The sequence below is a fragment of the Somniosus microcephalus genome, chromosome 3 (assembly GCF_052327205.1).
Source record: "Somniosus microcephalus isolate GS21.2 chromosome 3, FLI_Smic_1.0, whole genome shotgun sequence".
Lineage (NCBI taxonomy): Eukaryota > Metazoa > Chordata > Chondrichthyes > Squaliformes > Somniosidae > Somniosus > Somniosus microcephalus.
In genome coordinates this window covers 250667024-250689016 of record NC_140989.1, presented here as the reverse complement: position 1 = coordinate 250689016, position 21993 = coordinate 250667024, and the positions used below count along the sequence as shown (strand labels likewise).

The 21993-nt window shown below is 42.8% G+C and overlaps 1 protein-coding gene across 7 annotated transcripts in view; it reads right to left on the bottom strand.

Annotated features, from left to right (window-relative positions):
- Positions 1-21993, bottom strand: part of rgl1 (ral guanine nucleotide dissociation stimulator-like 1) — a 428494-nt gene that overhangs the window by 44485 nt on the left and 362016 nt on the right. For all 7 annotated transcript variants that reach the window (XM_085982333.1, XM_085982334.1, XM_085982332.1 and 4 more), the window contains 4 exons: positions 9658-9866; positions 7177-7254; positions 3215-3408; positions 994-1127 (listed from right to left, as the gene is read on the bottom strand). In XM_085982333.1, the coding sequence (XP_085838459.1) occupies positions 994-1127; positions 3215-3408; positions 7177-7254; positions 9658-9866 (615 nt within the window). The remainder of the gene's footprint in view (positions 1-993; positions 1128-3214; positions 3409-7176; positions 7255-9657; positions 9867-21993) is intronic.

The following is a 21993-nucleotide window of genomic DNA, read 5'->3' as shown; positions in this document are numbered from 1 at the left end:
CTAACCCCCATGTCTGCGGATGATGTCACCACGGGCAGCATGTAAATGAGGAAGGGGAGTGGGCTAAGGGTGGTAAACCTGCAGGTACTTGGCTACCTGAATCCAGCGATGTTTGCAGAGGTGGATAGCAGGCCTTGGCTGAAGGAGCTCAATTTGCATAACTTTTGGTATATATATAAAAATTAAAAAAATCGCCCCCTCCCAAAAACCTATGAAATGTGAGAAGACTTGCATAAAGAAAGAGTTTCAATAACACTATACTCCTAAGTTAGACTCTAAAAGACTTTGTTAAGTTTTTATAAAACTATTTTTTTGTTTTGAGGGAAGACCATGGGTTGTAATTTTAACCTAACCTGTTCATCGGGAAACTGACTGGATCGGGTAAAATGCTGGTTTCACACCCCGGCCAACTGTATTCCATTAAAATCCCAATGATATCCCGCTCAAGTGATTGAATTTATTACAATGATATAACGTGTCAAAATGCAAAGTTTGCCACCAAACTTTTTTTCCCCTCACACACACACACAGGAATCAGGTTTTATTTGCAAATTAAAAAAAAGAAAATTACACTGGTCTGCTCAATATTTGTTATGGATTTTTATCCCAGCTCTGAACATTGCAGCTTTTATCCTGAAATACTACTTATCCATTGTACAGAAGCCCAATACGGGACATTACAATAAGGGGTTTACAGTCTTCTCCCAAGCTACTTATTTCACATGACATTCATATTCCGAAAAACAAAGGCGGCTGTTGAAGTTTTCACTGACACGGACATTCCAATCTTGATATTGAAGTCACATGTCAAACAACATGTTTTGAAGCCTTGGAACGCTACATATTGTGAAGTGAACTAGTGACTGACACAGCACTAATAGTATTAACGATGTGAGGAGAGATTGGGATGCTTACTTTAGACGGAAACATCATGCTTCAGAGTAATTGGGCAATCGCCCCTGACAAAATGGCTCCAAATTCTTGTTTACTTACAGCATCCATATACGTCAGCTGCTCTGCCACTATGTCTGATGGGAAGGAGAGGAAATCCTGTTTTTCTTCAACTCCATCTATCTCTACATCCCCTTCCTCTCCCAGGCTGAAAGTGAGGTTGCCATGGTAACTATCTGTGCAATTGAAAAGACATTTATTGTGTGCCCAAAGTTCACAGCACTTAAAACCAAAACCTCTAACCTCTAACAAAATGCACTGGGGCTCAAACTTGCATGATTGGAAATTGTGCACTGGTTTAAAAAGGTAATCAGTTTTTGTACATCTGTATTTATTACCTAGATTTGGTAAAAGTAATATTGTATGACACTGCAGTCAAAGCCTCTTTAATGGGAGCACTCAACTGACAAGAAAACCATTTTATTTATTGATGTGTCCCGATTAAGCAGACACAGTGGACGGGGAGCTAATCTGTGCCTGAGCAAATCTTACAACTGACTTAACAGTTCTGGTTTTAAAATAACCTGATAATACAGCAAGTCACAGACCATAACAAAAATACCATTGGCAGCCACAGTTAAAAAAGAAAATTGCACAGACTCTCACAATAAATGCTGCTTGGTGAAATTGGACCATAATGTAACCTCGAGGGGGGGTGGCAGGCGTGGAGAAGAGGTGGTAAACGTTCCCTGGCCCTGGATTCTGACCAGAAGTGGGAGAGAATGCTGGAAAGGCCTCTGTGATTCTTGACAGATTTAGTCTTTACAGAAAGTTAGGAGTGGAAAATAAGTATTTGGCACAAAACACAAAAAAGGAGCCTCTTCCAGTAAATGTCAGCACAGCACTCATTTTGTGATTTCTTTCTAGCCCACTTAGCTGTACTATAAATTCTGAAGTAATTTCAAAAATCCAAAAGGAAACCCAACTGAACGTCAAAACCCTGGACAGAGTGGCAAACTCTCCATGAACTCATGGGTATGCAGTGGGTGTCCTGATTAGTTTACTTCAGAATTCCATTCAAAATGGAAAAGTTTTACGCATCATGACCAGATGAACTCCTGAATGGTTATAATGAGGCATCCAAAACAGATTCTTTCATCCGTCCATGCATATATGCAATTGGTAATTCTGGAATATGCAGATACAGGAAACTTTGTGCTATCCGGCACCGAGCTGTTGCCGTTCCCTCAAAATTGCCAGACACACCAGCGTTAATGTTGAAGCATACGGAGCTTTTCATCTCCGTATCTGACAAACACTGTTGCTTAGCAACAGCTTCTAAACAGTCGGCCCGTACCTTGGAAGCGTCTCTGTAGCTTAGCAACAGCTTCAGAGAAACTTTCCAGAGCCTGACTGTTGAAAAAAAAGCCACGAGAAGAAAAAAATCCTAAAACGGCTCCTGATTTTTGCCGGTGGCTCGAGCTTGCTGGACACAGCCTCCGGATAACACAAAGTTTCCTGTACTTTGTTTTCTACTAAAATTAGTGCATGTGGCTAAAACGGTGTTGCCGTAGCCACAGGTGTGGCTAGTAGCTGATTTCTATTAGACAACACTGGTCTAAAAGATCACGAACGAACTAAGTGGCAAAATGACATTGTACTAATCCGAATAATTCCATCACAATCTATTGTATAATTAGACCATCTTGTCTTTCATAGTGCCTCAAATACTCAGTATCTTTTGAGTTATCATCAAGTCAGAGTTAACAATTTAGCTGGCAGCAATTCAAGCTATTTATAAAGACGATTCACTTTGAATCACAGAAATTACAACATAGAAGGCAGCCAGTTGGCCAAAGGTGCCTGTGCTGGTCTTAACTCTCAACTCGATTCATCTAATTTCCCTGTCCCTTCTCCTTTTATATTGTTTAACTGATTACCCAATTCCCTCTTAAATGATGTTACTTGTGGTAAAAGCATTCCATACTCTGACGCTCGTCATAAATAAGTTATTCCAACTTTTCCCCCTTTATTCTTCGTTAATAGTTTAAATGGTGCATAAACACCTGACTCGAGGGGATTTCCAATACAGCAACCAAAGCAGATTTTCTTTGAAGGAATGGGATTCGGAATAAAAGTGGTTCTAGATCTGATCTTACTCCACATGCAAGGTGCAATATAATTTTTCAGGGATGAATTTAAAATATGCTCCAGAATTGCATTCACAGCCATCATCAAAATGGGACCACCACCAGCACCACCCACACCCTTTAAAAAAATTAAAGCAACTTTTGTTTGTTTGCAACACAAGGATTTCTCTTACTGTCCAGCTCCCGTTCTGCCAATTCTTGCTTCTGAAACTGCTCGAGGAGGTTCTGGGCCCGTCGCTCAGGATCAGAGCCTGGCATTGTCTGTTTTAGATAGGAGAGTAATTTCTGGAGGCACGTGTAATTCGGAACTTCCCGGAAGTCTTCGGAGCACTGGTCCAGCCAGGCTCGGAGAATTGAGGCTATAGCACTGGAAATATACGTGCAAAGCAGAATCAGTAACTGTTCCAATCGGGTAAACAAAATGTTTAGAAATAGAACTCCAATTGGTAATTTGGCAACTTCTAATGCTGTAATTTTAAACTTAATAGATTAAGGCTGTTTATTTTTAATTAATTCTTGGGTGCCACTAGCAAGGCTGGCATTGACTGCATATCCTTAGTTGCCCTAGAGAAGGTGGCGGTGGGCCTTCTTGAGCTGCTGCAGTCAGTGTGGTGAAGGTATTCCCAGTGTCCTCAGGTAGGGGGCGCCAGGATTTTGAGCCAGCGACAATGAAGGAACGGCGATATATGGCCAAGTCGGTGTGTGACTTGGAGGTGATGGTGTTCAAGTTTTTGTCTTTTTTTGGGGGGGAGTGGGTTGCACAGGTGGAGCCACAGGGCTCACATATAAAATTATCTTGTACACATCTGAAGATACTTATACGAACAGATCTTGGTGTTCTGATTTGACTTTCTCCACCAATAAGGCAGGAGTGTTTAAAAAGACCCAGACCTTTACAAACCTTCAGTATCACAAAATTCAAACAGGGCAAACCAAGAAAATGATAAAAATAGAAGCACAAAGAATACTTGGTTGTCTGGGCTCTGAGGGTTAGATTACTAAGGCTTAGACATCCGAAAGTCAGGTCTAGTTGAAGTTGTCTAATAAGATGCTCCGATATGGTCAAATTGCCACTAATTTTCAGTTACATGTTTAGTACTAGTGACCACGTAGCATTACTTAACAGGGCAGCTTAACTGCTCTTGTTCTGCTCATTTTCGATGACGAGACATCAGCTGTACAGTGAAGTTGTTACAACGTTCAAATAGTGCCTTTAACGTAGCAAGATGTCACATGGCACTTCACAGGAGTGTAATCAGACAAAAACTGATACCGAGCCAAAGAAGGAGACATTAGGGCAGGTGGCTAAAAGCTTAGTCAGAGGTAGGTTTTTTGAGCTTCTTAAAAAAGGAGAGGTGTGGAGCTGTTTAAGGAGGGAATTATACAGCTTATGGCCTAGACTTCTGAAAATTTGGCCACCAATGCTGGGGCAAAGGAAGTGGGAGTTGGTGGAACGCAGAGTTCCAGGAGGGTTGTAGGAGGTTAGAGAGATAGGGATGGACGAGGCCATGGAGGGATTTGAACACAAGGATGAGAATTTAAAATGTTTTAAGCAGTTACCTTTGCTAAAAGAAACAAGTGCCTGTGGTGTTGAAACGCCTGTGCTGGAAACATGACCCAAGGGAGAAGCCAAGGTTCACTTGCTGCATCAAGAAAGCCTCTCTTCCTTAGCCATTATAGAACTGCTTACAAGGTCACATTACATAGGCTTCAATAAACACTCAACCGGCAACCCTCCAGGCAAAGTTTAAAAAGAAAAATCAATTCAAAGATCACCACCAGACTGTACCCGATCAACAGCATTCCCAGGTGGGAATAAGTTACTGAGCGAGGCTCGACCCTGCTGACTCACAATGTGGTAGCATTTAATCAGTACCGCGCAGACTAGAAAAATTGGCCCAAAGCCCTCTTTTGCAGTCCCACTGGAATAAAGTCCGCATTTCTGACACATTCAGCAAATGCGTATGCCCCCATGGAGTCATCTGAAACCTCTAATCAGCTGCACTGTACTACATTATTTAGTTTAATGATTCATTATCATTCCTTTCAGTCCCTAAAGCCATAACACACTGAAAATACTAGTGGCCCTGGAGGAAGTGCAAGGACGTGGTGGCCCTGGAGAAAGTATTCCAGAGTACAGCACTTATTTTGCTGAATTTGCTTAACTAAACACAATGCTAACACCTTAAATCACTATGTTGATGAAAACAGGGAAACAACAATTTCCCACCTCCCTCTACCCAAAAAACCTGGATTAGTGGTAGTTAACTTGTGAAATAGCATGCCCAACTAGCATAGTATTTCAACACAAATTACAGTTTCCCCAACTAGGAATCCAAGTATTTTGGCCCCCTTATGTACGTCATCACTACTTATCTCCTGGTGCAAGAGGTAGGTACCTTGTAATGTTAATCAGGGCCAATGTGGTCTCCTGGATTAGTTTCGCTCACCTAACCCCCTAATTGGCTTGGGTTTTTTAAATAATTTTGTTTTGCCTATCCCAGGCGATCACATGGCCCCCAAGTAGGGTGGGGTGGCTTTTTGTACAATAATCAGCAATGGAACCATAGCCAATTTTTCCATCTCTGTCTATGGATGCTGAGGCCCAGCTTTCACGTTGGTTCAAATCAACCAAGTACAGACTGGGGATCCTAACCCCAGACTTTCAACCTTTACAGTTCAGTAAGTCATTGGGTGAAACTCACTGAGCAATCAGAGGGGAGGGGAAAAGCAAGCATCATAAAACCCTTCAACAGCAAAATAGAATTCCAAAAATGGAAGTCTTGTTTTATGATTGTGTAAAGCCATTTGACCCCTCTAACCCAATCCTTCGTAAGATCTAATTGTGTCAATTATCCCAGCCAATTATTTCCAGACTGTCTCATTGGTGTATTTCTGCTCTCCAAGCCCTAATCTAGTCCAGTTGATTATGCTTCAAATCTAGTCTAGAGTCTCTGCCTGACAGAAGCAAAATAAATTCAGAATCCAAATAGAACCATTCTAGGTTAAACCCAACTTTTAAAATATTTGGATCTTTTTATATTCGCCTGTTTGGGGGCGGGGTGGGGACGGGGGAGAGAAAGAACCACAAGTACAGAGACAGAACCACAAACTTGGGGCCCCAAACCTCAGTGCTCTCAACTTCTCATCTCTTCAAAAAGCTCTTCATGGACCACTGCCGATTCAACAGTTCACGCACACAACTCCCAACTCAATGTCTGATCTAGCGCACCAAATGCAGCAAGTGCTTCTCATGATGCCCAAATTCATTTTGATGTTAATGTGAAATTACACTTCAATTATGGGCTGCTTTTTTGAAAAGGTATTTTGATGCTCTCTTTCTTTCCCCTCCAATAGCTCCGAGTTTAGCCAAAGAGCTGTACAGACCAGAATAATCCTGGGTTTAATCCCTGGTCTTAGTTAACTGATCTGATCCAGGGCAGTAGAATGACCTCTGCAATCTGGGTAGGGGGGCAAAAACTTAATCTCGGAGGACTTCTTCAGAATAGCGTGCATGTGATGCTGTCTACAGTCAAATACCCTTGAAATCACTTAACTATCACAATGCGAACCTGAACAATAACCATTTGGGCAAGGTTATTGACTCCATGAATTCAGGAGTCAGCCGCCAAGTTAGATGATGAGACAATGAGAAACATTCAATGGCAACACAGAGTGGGAGGGTTACCAAGGACAGGATACCAGGGACAGGTCGCGCTCAAGATGCATGACTGCACGAGATGGTGATTTTTTTTTTCTTCAAACTTTCACAGGAAGTTTGCAGGACACCGCGGTGAGGCGGGGCAAGGAGGGAAGCCTATTTCTTCAATACTTTAGAAATGTCAATCAGAGATTAACTCAAGACCTTTATATTGAAGGGCAAGCAATTTTTCATTGAAGAGTTTTGGATGTTGTGTGTTGATGTAGTTCTGTTTTAAACTCTAATCTGTAGGAAAAATGCAAATGAGAGAGGCAGTCAAGCAGCCTTCGTTAATGTGATTGCTATGGTATGGAAGAGTGCGCTACTATGGGATGTCTTCATAAGGAAGTTCCTACATAATCTTACAGGAATTTCCTTTCACACTGTTGTATTCTGAATGAAGCATACTTTAGTCACACATTGGATCAAACTTACTTCCTGATTACTGCTTTCGTTTCTGGAGAACTTGGACTTCCATCTTCCTCAGAGTTTGGACAGTCAAAGTTTCCGTACCTGCAATTGGTCATAAAACACAAGTTATGCCATTTTAAACAAGCACTTGCATCCACAATTGACTGTCAGCCATTAAAGCAAACCTGAAGACTTGGGTTCGGTATTTCAAGCCTTGATCAGCTGGTTTTGTCAAAGTGCTTCACTTTAACACTTATTTAGTATTGTACAACATACTCTCTTGAAATATCATTAATATTGCACAGTCTTTACATAAGTACTGTAACCTTCTCTGCACGTATCTGTTTGCACAGATATCCATGAAAAAAACATTTGGGAAGCTTTTGCAGAGAAAGAAGGCTGGTGTGTCCATTTTATTTATGGTTACATCATTTTCAATTTTAGAATCATAGCATCTTGCAGTACAGGATAAGGCCATTTGGCCCACCATACCTGTGCCGGCTCTTTGAAACTGCTATCCAATTAGTCCCACTCCCCTGCTTCTTTCCCCTTAGCCCTGCATAGTTTCCATTTCAAGTATTTATCCAATTCCCTTTTGAAAGTTACTACTGAATCTGCTTCCACCGCCCTTTCAGGCAGCGCATTCCAAATCATAAGTCGCTGCATAAAAAAAACTCCATCTCCCCTCTGGTTCTTTTGACAATTATCTTAAATTTTACAATCATACAAAGTTTGGTAAACACTGAATACAGTTCGCTGCTCTAGAGCCTGAGCCCATCATTGAAGGTTATCAGCTCAGTATTGGTGCAAATTCTCCTGACCTAAATTAACCATTCTTAAAGCACATAAACTGGCAAACAATTCCGCCAACATCCAGAGCGCAGAAATGCAAAGAATGTTGAGGGGTGGAAAAGGAGAAGGAGAAACCAAAGTCTTATCACTCATTGAGTTTAAAAAGTATTTTAACTCTTGTGGCAGAATTGTTTGTGGAATCTTTCATATTTCATGAGTTATAAGCAGATATTTATTTATCCAACATCTGGTCAACCGATTTCTCATAAAAAGCTTCTTTCTTTGTGCTCAGTTTACAAATTTTGACTCTCATTAAGCCCATTTTAAATCCCTCTATTATTGAAAGTAGCCTTCCCCCTCAGACATTTACACATCCCAGGTACAATTTGCTGCAGTGTAGCTCCAATTAACAAACAAACATACAAAAGCCTCACAAAGAAAGCCACAATCACCGGGGTTAAACTTTAATACAGGTGCCTGGCTATCCTTCGGGAACATTCACTGCGCATTTCAAACTTTGTACGATTTACACTCAGCGTTTCATTGGCATGGGGACAAGATCATTTAGAAATTGTGAAAAATTAAGCAAAAACATCGATAACAAGAGATTGCCACAGAATAGCAAATAGAATAAAATGCAAGTTTGCATTGCAGTTGAGCGAAAAGTTTAGCACAGGCTCCAAGGGTTTCAACCTGAAATGTTAACTCTGTTTCTCTCTCCACGGATGTTGCCTGGTCTGCTGAGTTTTTCCGGCGTTTTCTGTTGTTATTTCGGGTTTATAGCCATGGTAGCCAAGACATGACATTGTAGTGTTGCAAGGTTGCGTGCTATTCAGTTCTATCCCAAACCACTAGAGGGAGTGCCTTACCATGTTAAGAGCCTTCATTTTTTCAGTGGGGGGTGGGAAGGGGGAAGAGGGGGATAGAAATAAGGGGACTGGCAGTAACTGGAATGCCTCGCTGCAAAGATAACATCCTGTGGCTAGCCAGTAGGTTGTATCAAGAGGAGTCCTAGAACCATGCACAACCCAAATCACTGCACTCATGAGGCTGCAGGACTCATGAGGCTGCAGGAAGGTTGTGCAACAGAAAATATCTCCTGTCGGAAACAGAGGAGGAAATGATGGGACCAAAAAGAGTCACAATGTTCTCTTTTTTTTTTTTAAATACAAAAAATGGTGGAGAAGTATAAAAGTGAATTATAGACCATTGAGATTTTAACATTTTTCTGTATTAAACATTAGAATAGTCGCACACTGCTGGCAAAATCTGGTAAAAATGTCAGTCGGTAGATGCAAAGGCCAATTATAACCACTCTCGCATATCAATCATAGTGGGCACAATCTTTAAATCCCTTCTGTCCAAGTGAGTCTACAGCCAGGAATGTGTCAATGATTGCTGCAAAGCAACAGAAAGGAAAGGGCTGCATTGTATTTCACTAAAGAGGTGAATGGAGAGTTAAAGTGTGTTTAGGTGGTATTGTACCAGTAGAGTTAGAGCTAGGGTGGCGTCTCCAGCAGTGAAGCACCGCCATCCCTTGTGGAGAACTGGCTGCGAATCCCAGCCTATGACCAGTGAACTCCGATATTTCCAGTAGGTGAGCTTCAGTGGCTCATATACAGACTGTTGGATTAATGATATAAAAATAACCTGACTGAGCAATCCTTTACTCCACTGCCATTAAATAAAGAGATACCAGTCATTTGCGCTCACCTGTCCAGCAGCAACTCCAATACATGTTCTGTAGAAGCAAATGCTCTGTACGTCGACAGAAATATGCTGATGTAAGTAAAATCATTGTCTCCGAAAGCCGTCAACAAATTTTCTACCAGTTTTTCCAAAGTCCCAGCCTTAATTGTCCGGATTTTACATGTTTCAAACTGACTGATGGTGTGACCTGGAGGTACTTGGTCTCTTTCCACCTACAGGGTGCGAAAAGAATACTCAACAGGTCAACACAATACAGCACTAACAACTTGCATTTATATAGTATCTTAAACACAGTAAAAACATTCCAAGGCACATCACAGGAGCATCAGACAACAGAGCAGCGAGGGCTCCTTATGATTGCAATCCAACAACAACTTGCATTTATACAGCACCTTTAACATAGCAAAAGTTCCAAGGCGCTTAACAAGAGCGATATTAATAAAAACATTTTTGGCACCGAGCCACAAAAGGAGATATCAGGACAGAGGTAGGTTTTAAGGAGCATCTTAAAAGGAGGAAAGTGAGGTAGAGACGTTTAAGGGAGGGAATTCCAGAGCTTAGCGCCAAGGCAGCTGAAGGCACGGCTGACAATGGTGGATAGGCAAGAGACCAGAATTGGAGGAGCGCAGAGGTCTCAAAGGCTTGTAGGGCTGGAGGAGGTTTCAGAGATAGGGAGGGGCGAGGCCATGGAATTCCCTCTGAAAATATGCATTTACATTAGGCATAGAACAGGCTTGGGCCTGCTGCAATGACCCTGCTCCCGCCTCGTGGTCAAATGGCCTGCTGATGCCCTACCCAAGCTCGCACATAAAAACATGACTACATGGATGACTTACCATAGCTCAGGGTAGCTGGCTGTGGAACCGTACCCAGGAAGGGGGAATTTAATTAAAAAATAAATCAATTTTACAAAGAATTACAATCATCTTCTGAATCCTTTTATTCCCTTGAATTTTTTTCATTGAACAGTGATTGAGAGAATTGGCCTGGCGTGGTTACTGCAGCTGATAATGTGGGAATGGAATGATCACTGGAGTCAGCCAGCCATTAACCTGGGATTTCGCATTTAACTCTCTGTTAGTTCAGTTCCCCCACACACAGTCATGCCCGCAGACAACTCCTGGCCAGTTCCTCAATGTCAGCAATCAACAGAGACAGAAAAAAATCAAAATTTGTGATTTACTTCAAATCTATTTTTACTTGTGTTTTTTTTCTTTAAAAAAACACAAAAAAAGGAGCACTGGTACTGCAAGCTCTATTCTGTTTATTAAATCAGATATTACTGTGTTATGTGCATTGCAGAGCTGCTAGCCTCTGCAAACACCAAACATCAACTTTAGCCAAATCACACCTCTGCCCTCAGTCAATAAACTCTGTGCACCACCAGATTAACCACAGATCGCTTGCCAATAATCACGCACATGTTCATTCCTGTAACTTGACTGATTACTCCAGAGTAAAAGTACTTGTATTTCATGTTGCACTTGCAATCAGTCTCAGTTTCTGTTTAAACTATTTCACTACTCAGGCCCATCTGAAATGCAGGATCATGCAATCTTTATTCCAGGTTTAAAAGTGAACCACTTAACTCCCAGCTGTTATTCATTCCACAGCACATGGACATTCAGTTTGAAATGTCCTACCCCACACCCTCCTTTACAAAAATGTGAATTCCCAGTGCCTTTGCAATTCTGGTGCGCTGATGGCAATGGCATCTACAGACCCTTTTTCCTCTACTAATATGTTTGTGCAGCTGCGTGCGTGGTAAGCTCATACGTGTTTAGATAATGCTGCAAACATAGAGCAGAGCAGTCAGCATCTGTGAAGCTGGGTCTGTAACCCAAGACACGAACTTGTACATTCGCGCCACAGATGCTCCCCAGCCCGTCGTGTGTGTTACCAGCATTTTCTGTTTCATGCCTGTTTCAGCAATCCACTTCAACAAGAATCCCTACAGGCAGAACATAGGACAAATATCATCTTAAGAACACGCAGGATTTTTAACATAACTGGACTTTCACGACCACCGGACGTCTCAATGAATTACTTTTGAAGTGCAGTCACTGTTGTAATGTAGGAAATGCGGCAGCTAATTTGCGCTCAGCAAGCAGCAATTGCCACAAACAGCAATGTGATAATGACCAGATACTGTGTTTTTGTTATGTTGATTAAGGGATAAATATTGGCCAGGACACCGGGGATAACTCCCCTGCTCTTCTTCGAAACAGTGCCGTGAGATCTTTTACGTCCACCTGAGAGAGCAGACAGGGCTTCGGTTTAACATCTCATCCGAAAGACAGCACCTCCAACAGTGCAGCACTCCCTCAGCACTGTACTGGAGTGTCAGCCTAGATTTTTGTGCGCAAGTCTCTGGAGTGGGACTTGAACCCACAACCTTCTGACTCAGAGGCGAGTGTGCTACCCACTGAGCCACTGGCTTCAGCTCTTCAGCAATCCCTGTAATACTTGAAACAAATTCTTTAAGAGCAAACTTTTTTCAATCAACTATTAGGCTGTATTAAAAACAAAACAAGTTTGTAATTTCAACTGAGTGCATGGCTCTCAGGTCTGTTGGTGCACAAATCCAGAATTGTAGGAAGTACTAATTATAAAGTAAAAAGTACTGGCAGCTAGATTAATATAAAAGCACAAATTTGAAACTTGCCAAGTTTTTTTTTTTGGATACACCGCAACGATATCAAACCATAATCCCAAGTAAACAAACATTCAGACTTAAATTCTTTGTCTGCCCACCCACCAGTTTACAATTTTACTTCAATCCAATCACCAGAAGGACCGGGAAGCTCTTGGCAGAAAACAGCTTCCAACTCAGTCCAGCGAGTTTCCACAGCGAGGCATTGTGGGATTAAGTGCAGAGAGTTCGGTTCTGCTGCCTCGGGCCACAGCACGCAACAGGAAGCTGATCAGTCTGGCTTCAATCATGTCTGAACTCTCCGCTACATTATCATAGACCTCACATTTCCCAACAATATTGTTTTTAGAAAATCTAATTACTCTTGAAAGCAAGTTTGACTTGGCTGGAAGCGAAGTTAAATTGTAAAACATTTGCTGAGCTGACAGAAAATATAAAGAGATCGCAAAAAAAGCAAACCTCAGTTTGTACTCCACAGGCAGTGTTATGCAAGGTTTCTACCATAAGCTGGCTGAGTGGCTATTCAGTTTGGTTCTATACAATAATGATATTGCAGAGTGCACAGAGGGATCAGGGACTGAACAAATGACATCAAAGAACTTCAGACTCCCAACAGCTCAAATGGCAGCAAGCATTCCCATATTAAATTCTGTGTTCTTCACGCCAGCAAGTGCCCAGCTGGAATATAAATTGTCTTTGGGGATTTTGGTGGGGGGGGGGGGGGGGGCGAAGTTTTACCCCTCCTTGGGCAGCCTGGCTCGAACTTTGATATAAAGCACAAACCTCTGAACTTTATCAGGCTATTTTGCTGTCTGGTTCTCAACCCTGCCAGAACCATGAATAGCCTGTAACCACGAGAAATGTATTTCCAGAATTATTCCAAAAGACAGAAAGTAAAGTTTTCAGAGCATATTTCAATTAATTAAGTGCAACTTCAAACTGTAGTGTATGTAACCGTCTACCTTTAAGAGACTATTGTATGTAACCGTTCACCTTTAAGAGAACTATTTTAGGTGTGGCACTACTTGTTTGGCTTCTGTATACGGTAATACCGAAGGTGACCACACCGGTATATAAGTGCTGTGGCTTGATTTATAGGGCAGATTCGCCCTGACCTTCGAATAGTAAAGTCCTGTTGTATGTTACTCCTGAAGTCTGTGTCGTAATTAACTGCACAACCCACAGACTTTAGTGGCGACAAGTCCGATCGTACCCTGCGGCAACAATACGTCCAAAGCAACTAAAGAGCGTCGAAAAGTGGCAACCGCCCTCGTCATTCTGCGGGGAGAAAACTCAAGACTGCAACAATAGAAAGGAGGAAGACTGTAGCGACAGAAAGCTTCCATCGGCAACAGGCACTGACTGTCCCTTCTGCCACGGTGACTGTGAGTAAGGGAAAGTCAAAAGAATAGCCGGAGGTTAAGGGCTGTGCACTCGACCACGGTCGAGGGGGAAAAGGAGCCGGAAAAAAAGGGGAAAGCCTTGAAGCCGACGCGCAGGCTGCGAACCTGAAAGCCAGCGGCCGTCGCCCGTGGGGAAAGTGTACCCCTTCCGCCAGGGAAGAAACGCGGGAAGCCGCCATTAGGCGGGGAAGAAGATAGAAGCGGGAAACCGCCATTTTCGCGGGAAAACCGCCATCTTAGGGAAAAAAAAAAGAAAAGAAGTAATAATTCAAAGAAATACTTGTGTTGTTTCCAAAGAGAGGAAGATGCCTAAGCGTGGTAACAGCAACGATTTTAATTCGGAGATAGAAGACTGGGCCACGTACGTGGAACGCATTGAGATCTATTGTGAGGCCAACAAAATAGAAGACGACGACAAAGCTATAACCTTGCTAAACTCGATGGGCGCAAAGACATACGGGCTCTTGAAGCATCTACTATCCCCAGCTAAACCGGCGGATCAGACTTTCGATGAGATTGTGACTGTTCTGAAGGATCACTTGAACCCCACACCGTTGATGTTGGCTGAACGATTCAAATTCTATGCGAGAACGCAACGGAAAGACGAAAGCAACGCGGAATACTTGGTCGAACTGCGTAGACTAGCGAAATACTGCCAGTTTGAAGGGAATCTGACAGAGGCATTGCGAGACAAGTTCGTATGCGGATTGTCCAAGGAAGGGACGCAAAAGCGACTACTCGAAGAGAATGACCTTACACTTGACAGGGCTGTCCTTATAGCAGCATCGCACGAAGCCGCAGCGAAAGGAACTGCGGAAATGCAGCTGAAGGCAGCGGCACTCGGGGTGGACCAAATTACCTCGAGTACAACCAAATGCTATCGCTGTGGGAAGACAACACACGATCAGAACCAATGCTGGTTTAAGAACCAAGAATGTAGGAAATGTGGCAAACTGGGTCACATCGCTAAGGTATGCCGGTCAGGGAAGAAGACCAACAACCAAAGGAAGCCATCACAGGAAAAGTACAACAAGGTACACAAGGTGGCTGAGAAGAGTTCAGACGAACAGAATTCAGACTCAGACCCAAACGGCCAGGAGCTGGGTAGTCTGAGAATTCATAATGTAAGGAAGCTGACCTACAAACTATCTGGGTCATACTAAAAATAGCTGGAGTCCAAGTGAGAATGGAGTTGGACACGGGATCAGCTCTATCAGTCATAAATCGAAGGGACTACCACCGGCTATTCTCTCACATACCCTTAAGAGATACCAAGTTCGTATTGCAGACATACACGGGGCATAAAGTATACCCCATGGGAAAGATAAGAGTCAAGGTGAGAGATAGGGGTAAAGAACACCCAAGAATGAACTTGTACGTACTACCTGAGGGAGGACCACCACTTCTAGGATGGGAGTGGATTAAGAAAATAGACATGGAATGGCACTATCTAAAAGCCATAACGAGTGAGGACTCGGTGCAGACACTCAGCTCAGATTCTGAAACGGATGACGATAAGACCAACTCAAACATGGAAGACAAGGCTAAAGGGGACTGGCCGACTAAGATTGGAAAAACAAAGACCTGCATAAAGGCTTATGCTTCAGTGAAGAACAAAGTTTCAGAGCAGAACTCCAGGGTGACAGAGAATTCTGAGCCGGTTCAAGTTAAGGACTTATTCACGACGGAAGAACACCGAGCTCGGACTCAAACTTATTTCAAAGTACGACAACAATTAGAACAATTGAGTTACCGTCTCGCACAAGAGATGAAAACAATGAAAAAGTTCTGTGACACCGAATGGGAGAACCTGGAAAGACAGCAGAAGCAGCTAGCTCAAGCAGAGAGCGACCATAGAGCCATCGTGACCAATTACCGATCACATCTTCCTGATGCTGTTCAGGAGTTAGAATATTTGAAGAATGAAGCAAATGAAGAGGAATCTTCAGGAAGCCAGGATTTTATCCCAGTTCCTCCCTACGACTCCTTACAAGCAGAGTGTGAGAAGTTGAAAGAACAGTATGAACAGGCCCAGACTACCATTCTGAAAGGGGTTAACTCGGCAACTGCCGAAAAGCTAGTTTTAGTGGAAGCATATGAGCAACTAAAGGTTGAACATGAGCAAGAAGTCCAAAGGATGCAGGAAATTATTGATGAGCTCAAGGACAAGACAGACTCATCGGTAGAAGTTCCACCCATAGATGAGAAATTAGAGGTGAAAGACATGGCAGAACATGAAAGGCAAGATGTCCAAGAACTCAGAAAATTATTGAAGGAAACCCAAGACAAATATGAGGCGGCAATGACCGAGGTTCAACAACTTGAATAACAGATCCAACTGGGAATCCTTTCAGTGGAAGAAAAGGAAACTGTAAGAAACACAGAGACTGTAAGACATGAGCTAGAGAGCATCATGGCACAAGAGCTAGATAGCATCATGGCACAACGTCTCCGAGCGCTGAAAGCCAAAGTCCAAGAGGAAAAGAAGGTGAAAGCATTGGAGAAAAAGGTGGATGAAATGGAGAAGACTCTGATCCACAGTGTTCCCGTGGAAGAGTTAAAGGTCAGCCAACTCCTTCACATGCTGAGAGACAAGACTCCACAGTGGGAACACGAGCTTCAATCTTCAAAGGGGAGGAATTCGGAGCTCCCAAAAGTTACGGAAATATCTGAGGTGGCAACACAGATTTTACAGGGATGCCAAAAGTACGCTGAATCACGTCAAGGTGAACAGCAGAATGTTGAAACAGCTGCTTCAGTAGAAGGATTGAATAGCCTGATAACTCAATCCCCGATGGAAGGGAAAGTGTTGAAATCACAAATGAGGTCAGTAGTGAAGGATTTGCAGGAAACCCAGGAAGAGCGGGAGGAATATGAACGCATGAAGAAGTCTCTTCAAGAAAGCTGTCTAGGGAGGGAACAGTTGGAACAACAGTCGGCTAACGTCCAGATGGGTAAGGAGGAAGAAGGTCCTCTCGTCGGCCTAACTCAGGACGAACCCGAATATTACCATGACCTGTTGAGTGACACTGAATATTACGAGGATCTGGTCTGCCCAGCTTGTGATGAAAACTCCCAAAGTGCAGAAATCAGGATGAAGCACTTAAAGTCTAAGGAACATAGAGAGATGGTGGCGCTACAGCTGGCAGCTGATAAGGGAGCCCCGAGAGTCTCCAAGAAGCAGAAAAGAAAAAGACGAAGCAGAAGATGATAACCATCTAAATCATTATCACTCCAACCATCTAAATCATTATCACTCCTACCAGATCATGCACGTGGGCCCTACGAAGGGAGATAAATCAGTTGGGAAGTAAGAAAAATTACCAAGGCAATCCAGCTGTTTGTAAAAGTCAGCATTGCTGGTTCAGCAGGACGGAAGTTCAAGCTGTTACGTCAAGGGGAAGACTATTGGAGGAGTCACGCTAGCAATGTGAACCGGCTACACCACAGAGATATTGTTCGGACCGAGTCAAGACCAGAGACTGAATCTGTACACTGTTCCCACAGAGACTGAACCTGTGAACTGTTTTCCGCAGAGACTATATCTGTAAATTGTTTTACATGAAGTTGAATATATGTATGTTTAATGGGAAATAGTATGTTGTAAGCTAAAAAGGGAGGATTGTAGTGTATGTAACCGTCTACCTTTAAGAGACTATTGTATGTAACCGTTCACCTTTAAGAGAACTATTTTAGGTGTGGCACTACTTGTTTGGCTTCTGTATACGGTAATACCGAAGGTGACCACACCGGTATATAAGTGCTGTGGCATGATTTATAGGGCAGATTCGCCCTGACCTTCGAATAGTAAAGTCCTGTTGTATGTTACTCCTGAAGTCTGTGTCGTAATTAACTGCACAACCTACAGACTTTACACAAACCATTTTTTAAAAGTAAAAAAAACACAGCCACAAGCAAAAAGCCTAATCTTCAGACCACAAATACTGCACCACCACACTAAGACAATTACTGTACAAATACTGCACCACCACACTAAGACAATTACTGTACAAATACTGCACCACCACACTAAGACAATTACTGTACAAATACTGCACCACCACACTAAGGCAATTACTGTACAAATACTGCACCACCACACTAAAACAATTACTGTACAAATACTGCACCACCACACTAAGACAATTACTGTACAAATACTGCACCACCACACTAAGGCAATTACTGTACAAATACTGCACCACCACACTAAGACAATTACTGCACTACCACACTAAGACAATTACTGCACTACCACACTAAGACAATTACTGGACAATACTAGTCTAGTTTCAATTGATCTTGAAAACAAATTCTAAAAAAAAGTGAGCGCTAAAAGGAAAAGGAGAAAGTCACAGCTGGATTGTGGAAAATAGATCAAGTTTCATGTCCAACAATCAATCTCTCTCAGCCTCCCCCCTCCCCTGACCTCAGCAGGAGATGCGTTTCACTCCAAGTGCTGGGAAGATGAGGTCTCCCACATGTTGATCAAGTTTCCAATCGACTGTACTTCAGAGCGACAGCTGAATCCAACTGCATCTAATGCACCAGTTTGTTGTGTTTTCCTGCCATTTGAGCATCAGGCACAACAATGGTGCGCTTCCACTAACTAACGTGTCGGGACACAGCCAATTCTAAAGCTTCCTTTGTTGTAACTTTTAGAAAGTAACAGTGATAATGGTTTTAACTAAAAGCACAGCTGAAGCAGAAATCCCTGCCTTGTTCAGGGAAGCTTGCTTGATGCTTTTAGGGAAATGTAAGCAGGATAAATATTAAGCTAAAAATTACATGACAAAACCAAAAACCCAGCTATGAGAAGCACTGCTCTATTGTAAAAAGAGTTTGCGTGTTACCTCTTAATTATAGTTTATGCTCTTAGGCTGGATGGTGCAAGTCTGTATGGGTGACTGCTGCTGCAGGCATATTTTACTCCGATACTTTCACATCTGTTTTACATTTCATGAATTGGATATGCAATAAATAATTCAGAGAGAGAGTGTGTGTGTGTGTGTGTGTGTGTGTGTGTGTGTGTGTGTGTGTGTGGAGGTGAAAGAGAAGAGAGAAGTTAAGGACCGTATACATAGAAATTGAACAGCAATTAGAACTCGTTGTTGGAAAAGCTTTCAAATAAACAATAAACCAGTAAAAAGGATACAACAGTCAAGAATTCCTTTCTACAGACCTTGCCCCTGTGCAGGCAGACTTCGAAGTGACTAGTATGAACTTATGCACAGCATTTGTGTTATTCCATCCCAGTCAATGGATACCAGGGACACATAACTGGAAAATTCATACTGTGCTGAACACAGTTTTGCATCCCGTGTGGGTCAAAGGTTGCAATCTGAACTATTTAAAAGTAGACAACTGCTCCAGTTAAAGCACTTGGTAGCATTAATACAAATAATGAAGAGTCAAATCTAATGGAATACTCCTTGTATTTATCTTGTCCTTCAATTCTGCTGATCTCTGCCCCATACAACAATGAGTGACCACCTGCAGCATTGTGCTCCTGGTATTAATTCACAGTCACCCTCATCAAAAGCAAAGTGGCTCTCCCCCCCCCCCCCAAAGGCTTCAAGACAGAAAGCGGAGAGTAGGGGTAAAAGGTAGCCATTCACAGTGGCAGAATGTGGGTAGCGGTGTTCCACAAGGATCAGTGCTGTTCACAATTTAAACTTTGGAATCAAAAACACAATTTCTAAATTTGCGGATGACACCAAATTGGGGGGTGGGTGGGGGGAGGAGTCAATACTAAGGAGGACTGCAACAAATTACAGGAGGACATTAATAAAGTTGCAGAATGGGCATATACAGTCATTGGCAAATGAAGTTCAACACAGATAAATATGAGGTATTACATTTTGGTAGGAAGAATAGGGAGGTCACATATTATTTGGAAGGTGCAAGTCTAGGTGGGGTAGAGGAACAAAGATCTCAGAGTACAAATACACAAATCACAAAGTTGCGACACTTAGGGTTTATTTCTAGAGGTATAGAATTGAAAAGTAGGAAAGTTCTGCTAAACCTGTATCGAATCTTGGTTAGACCACACTTGGTGTACTGCGTACAGTTCTGGTCGCCATATTATAAAAAGGATAGAGACACTGGAGAGGGTGCAGAGAAGATTTACAAGGATACCAGAAATGTGAGGGTATACATATCAGGAAAGGATGGACAGGCTGGGTCTCTTTTCTCTTGAAAAAGGCTGAGGGGTGACCTAATAGAGGTCTTTAAAATTATGAAAGGTTTTGATAGTGGATACATTCTACTTGCAGGGAAGAGCACAACTAGAGGCCATCAATATAAGATAGTCACCAAGAAATCCAACAGGGAATTCAGAAGAAACTTCTTTACCCAAAGAGTGGTGAGAATGTGGAACTCGCTACCACGGAGTGGTTGAAGCGAATAGTATAGGTGCATTTAAGGGGAGGCTAGACAAGCATATGAGGGAGAAGGGAATAGAGGGTTATGCTGATAGAGTTAGATGAGGAGGAGGCTCGAGTGGAGCATAAACACCAGCATGGACTGGTTGGGCCGAATGGCCTGTTGCTGTGCCGTATATCCTATGTAATCCTATGCAAGGAACTCTCTCTCTCAAACGGCTGTAGATGCTGGAACAATTGCTGCTTAAAAGACAGATAGATTTTTGTTAAGTAAGGGCATCAAGGGATATGGAGCAAAGGCAGGTAAATGGCGTTGGAGGTGCAGATCAGCCATGATCTAATTGAATGACGGAGCAGGCCCAAGGGGCTGAATGGCTTACTCCTGTTTCTATTTTCCTACAAGACTCCTCCAATGTCTCAGTGATTTAATTCAGTGAGTAACTGAGCCACGAAAGCACCAAGTCTATGATGGGCCAGTGGTAGGGTAATCACTATTGGCTTTGGTGCTTCTCATTTCGGGAGGATGGGTCCAATCACTATCCAGCAATACCCACTGGAAAGTACATTGGTGTGGAGGCTTTACCCCTCTTTGGGCAGTCTGCCTTAAACCATCATGATACAAAGCATGAGCTCTATCAACTTCAACCAGCTATTCAGTGACACTGCCAGAAACATCTGAACCAGAGCTGCAAGAAGTGTGTAAACATGGGAAATGCACTTCCAAGACTCATTCCGAATGCCAGAAAGTGAAAAACACGTGGACATCGAGTGAGGATGGGGTCAGCCTTGGCTGTAGTCTTCCTTTGGTTATCTGACCTTTTAAGGCTCACTCAAGTGTAATGTCCGCTTGAGCAAGGCATCAGAGGCTACTTGTAGAATTGTACCCTGGCAAGGGGCCAAGATCTTCAGGACTGGAAGGGAGGGAAGAAAATTGGCAAGTGGGGAAAAAAAGAGAATAAAACTTTTGTACCATCCAACTTCAATTTATGAGGTGCAACTTGGATTAGCCCAGCAAAGGAGATAATGTCCAGCTAAGCTATCAGAGTTTTGAGTTCTTCAGGATGAAGGAAAGCAGATGTAATATGCCTGATGCTCAGTCATGGGTTTGTCTGCCAGATCACTCCATATTTATTGTGGTGATATGAAAGTAAAAAGGTGAAGAGCGAATAATGACTGATGGTAATGAGATAAGAGAGGCCGTGATGGGCAATTAAACCCAGGCGCTGGATTCTAAACTACGTGCTAGATGTTAGTCTGCTCCTTTCCCTAGGCATTCTGTAGATTTATCTTGCAGATACTCTCTAAAATGCTGCTGTCCTGCTCCACGTTTCCCATTTCACGAGTAGAAATACCAAGCAGTCTCATTTTACAGTCTACCAAAAAGAAAAAAATATCTGCAGAAAAAAATGCCTACGAGCCCATAGCGCAGGAAATATGTGGGATAAAAGCAGCGTGCAACTCCTCACTTTAGCTTTCAGGCTACCCGTATTATTATTTAGTTCAGATCCAGATGTCAGAAGCCTGAACATGTGTTCACCATTAAACTAGGGGGAAAAAACACATTCAGACAGTGCAAAATAAAGATTTTGCAATAACAAAAAAAAAATCCATTCGGACCTCATTCAGAATTACAGCACAGCTGAAAAAGCAGAGGACTCCGCTGAAGTAAGCAAAAAGTCACTGCGACTAGAGCCACAATTTGTTTACCCTACTCAAAGGCAGAGTTAGCTCATCTCAGCTGCTGTGATAAGTGGCCACAAGAGGGGTTCCTGATGGCTATCCGGTGGATAACTGACATCTGTGAAAAATACATTTTGGGGGTGGGGATGGGGGAGGGGGTGGTGGGGGGGAACAGAGATCAGGCTCAGCTGCGAGGCTATCCATGGCCAAATAGCTTGCT